The 2,500-nt window shown below is 51.2% G+C and overlaps 1 protein-coding gene across 4 annotated transcripts in view; it reads right to left on the bottom strand.

The window, feature by feature from the left end:
* Nucleotides 1-2,500, bottom strand: part of LOC143301473 (lactadherin-like) — a 228,168-nt gene that overhangs the window by 46,880 nt on the left and 178,788 nt on the right. For all 4 annotated transcript variants that reach the window (XM_076615783.1, XM_076615786.1, XM_076615785.1 and 1 more), the window contains one exon: nucleotides 2,235-2,375. In XM_076615783.1, coding sequence (XP_076471898.1) covers nucleotides 2,235-2,375 — 141 coding nt within the window. The remainder of the gene's footprint in view (nucleotides 1-2,234; nucleotides 2,376-2,500) is intronic.

Genomic DNA, 2,500 nt, shown 5'->3' with positions numbered 1-2,500 from the left:
CATTTTCCACGACTTTTGAATTATTCACACACAGACACACACACACACACACACACACACACACACACACACAGCAGCGATTAATCTGGTCAGGAATTCGCGAGAGTTCCACAACCACGTGAGCTATGCAAAACATCGAACCCCCTTGGTGTTTACGAAGCGCATCTGTTGCACACGCACGTTGCAGCATTCCCCCAACACACACACACGCACACACACACACCCTTCCCATCACCACCACTCCCCTTTACCATCTCCCTCATCCACCCCGTACTCACTACCACCCCGTCCGTAAACTCCCAGCCAAACGCAGTTTATAAACTTTCTGCTGCAGAGAGCAGTCTGTGGCTTCTACCCCCTCGGCTGCCACTGACGAGGACGCCTTTACTTTCCAGTCAAGGGCTTTCGTCTCACTGTGAAAAGATGTCACTGGAAGAAGGTGGTAGAATGATCAAGACGCTCATCTAGATACCAGTACAGTGTTTGTGAGGGTCTGGGGTTCGATTCTTGCTGCTCTAGCCCTTTCTCCTAAGCTTGACTGGAAAATCAAAACCGAGCGTCTGGTCCTTCGGATGAGACGATAAACCGAGGTCCCGTGTGCAGCACGCACTCGACACGCTGAAAGAGAGAGAACAGCAGACAATCATATTCCGACTACGCACGGGGCACTGCCGCCTGTGAGACCACATGTACCGAATAAAGCTGTCACACACTCCTGACTGCCCGTATAAGACAGGCCCACAAACCCCGGAGCACATCCTGCAGTCCTGCCCCCTGTATCAAGATGCACGGACGCAGCAGTGGCCTTATGGAGCCACACTGGCAGGAAAGCTCTGGGGCACCAAAGAAGATCTCATCAAGACCACCACCTTCATCTCCAGCATAGGACTGCAAGTCTGAGACCATGATCACGGGGAACGCAGAAGAAGAAGAAGCTGAAAGAGAACCCACGGCAACGAGAGGGTTGTTCTCTGGCAACACTATGTAGAAGGAAATCCCCCCTCTGATAAGTACACAAATACATATATATGCATGCACTCAAGGCCTGATTGAGCGCGTTGAACTATTGCTGCTGCTCAGGTATCCGCCTAGCAGATGTGGTGTCCCGCACAGGGATTTTGTCCGAACGCAGTGACGCCTCCAGTCCTCGAAAAACTGCAATAACTGAAGCTGAACTAAACTAAGACTGAATGTACAGACCAGACTTGCCAGTCACAAATTCTTTATCTATCTGAGCTCCCTCCCCTTTTTTTGACTGCGTTTGCTATTGCTAAGCAAAACCAATCGCATCACTTAACAAAGTACTTCAAATTCATGTCACTATGATCTCGTTTTCTGCTAAAAGTTGGACGGTCAAGGACTGAACATCAACGCGTGGAGGGGGGGTGACCTTTCAGGGAGCCTCATGATATGATTACGGGGCTTTTAATTACGCTCGTGATGAGGCATACGCCAAAAAGGACGAGGATACTGACAAGAAGAAGAAGAAGGTGGTTGGGGAAAGACATGGTACAGGCTGGTACGGTACGCTTTGGGTGGGTAGGTCAAACGGGACTCTGAATGAATCTGGAGATGGAGAGAGGAGAGTGGGTACGAACGAATCGGGGTTGAGAGGGGGTTCGGGGGTGGGTGGGTGGGTGGGGAGTGTTGGTGGGACTGGGGAGAGGGGTGTGTGTTAGGGGGGTGTCATCATAAAGCAAGTCTAGTATGAGAAACGTGGAGTGAAGTTTGAAGAAAAAAGGATAAGCCGATCTATATGTCGTATTCAGGACATAAACAATCACACACGCACGCACGCACACACACACACACAAACAAACGCACGCACACACACACAAACACATACATTACATACATATACACACAGACACAAAACACAAACACCCATATGCAGCTACATGCAGGCACACACACACACACACCCAACCCGAACCCATCCACACCCAACCACACACACACACACACAAACACCCAACCCATCCACACCCAACCACCACACACACACACACACACACAAACATCCACCCATCCATCCAACGCATCCACATCCAACAACCACACACACACATAGACAAACACACAACACCGCCCCCTACACACACATTCAAAAACACCAACACCCATCCACCACAACCCCCCCGCTAAAAACTCTTCCACACCCCGACCACAACTACTACCACCACACCCACCCACCCCACAACCCCCCCCCCCCCCCCCCCTCCCCAGGCACTGACCGTTGTCCGTCTTGGCGCACCAGGCCTTGCTGGACAAGATGTGGCCGTCCTCGGGCTGGCAGGTGGACCTCTTGCGGCGTCCCCTGGAGGAGGAGGCGGTGAGGGTGCCGTAGGGGGGCAGACCCAGGGCCTCCTTGCACACTGTGTGGGAAACCAAGCACATGTATAGGATTATACATAGCGCATGTTAACTTTCGGTGTGTTTCTTAATTCTTTCTGTTTTTACATTAAGAATACTAGTTATTACCTGCAGTGTGTGGATGTAT

Source organism: Babylonia areolata, chromosome 27, assembly GCF_041734735.1.
Source record: "Babylonia areolata isolate BAREFJ2019XMU chromosome 27, ASM4173473v1, whole genome shotgun sequence".
Taxonomy (NCBI): Eukaryota; Metazoa; Mollusca; class Gastropoda; order Neogastropoda; family Buccinidae; genus Babylonia; species Babylonia areolata.
This window is presented reverse-complemented; position numbering and strand designations above follow the sequence as displayed.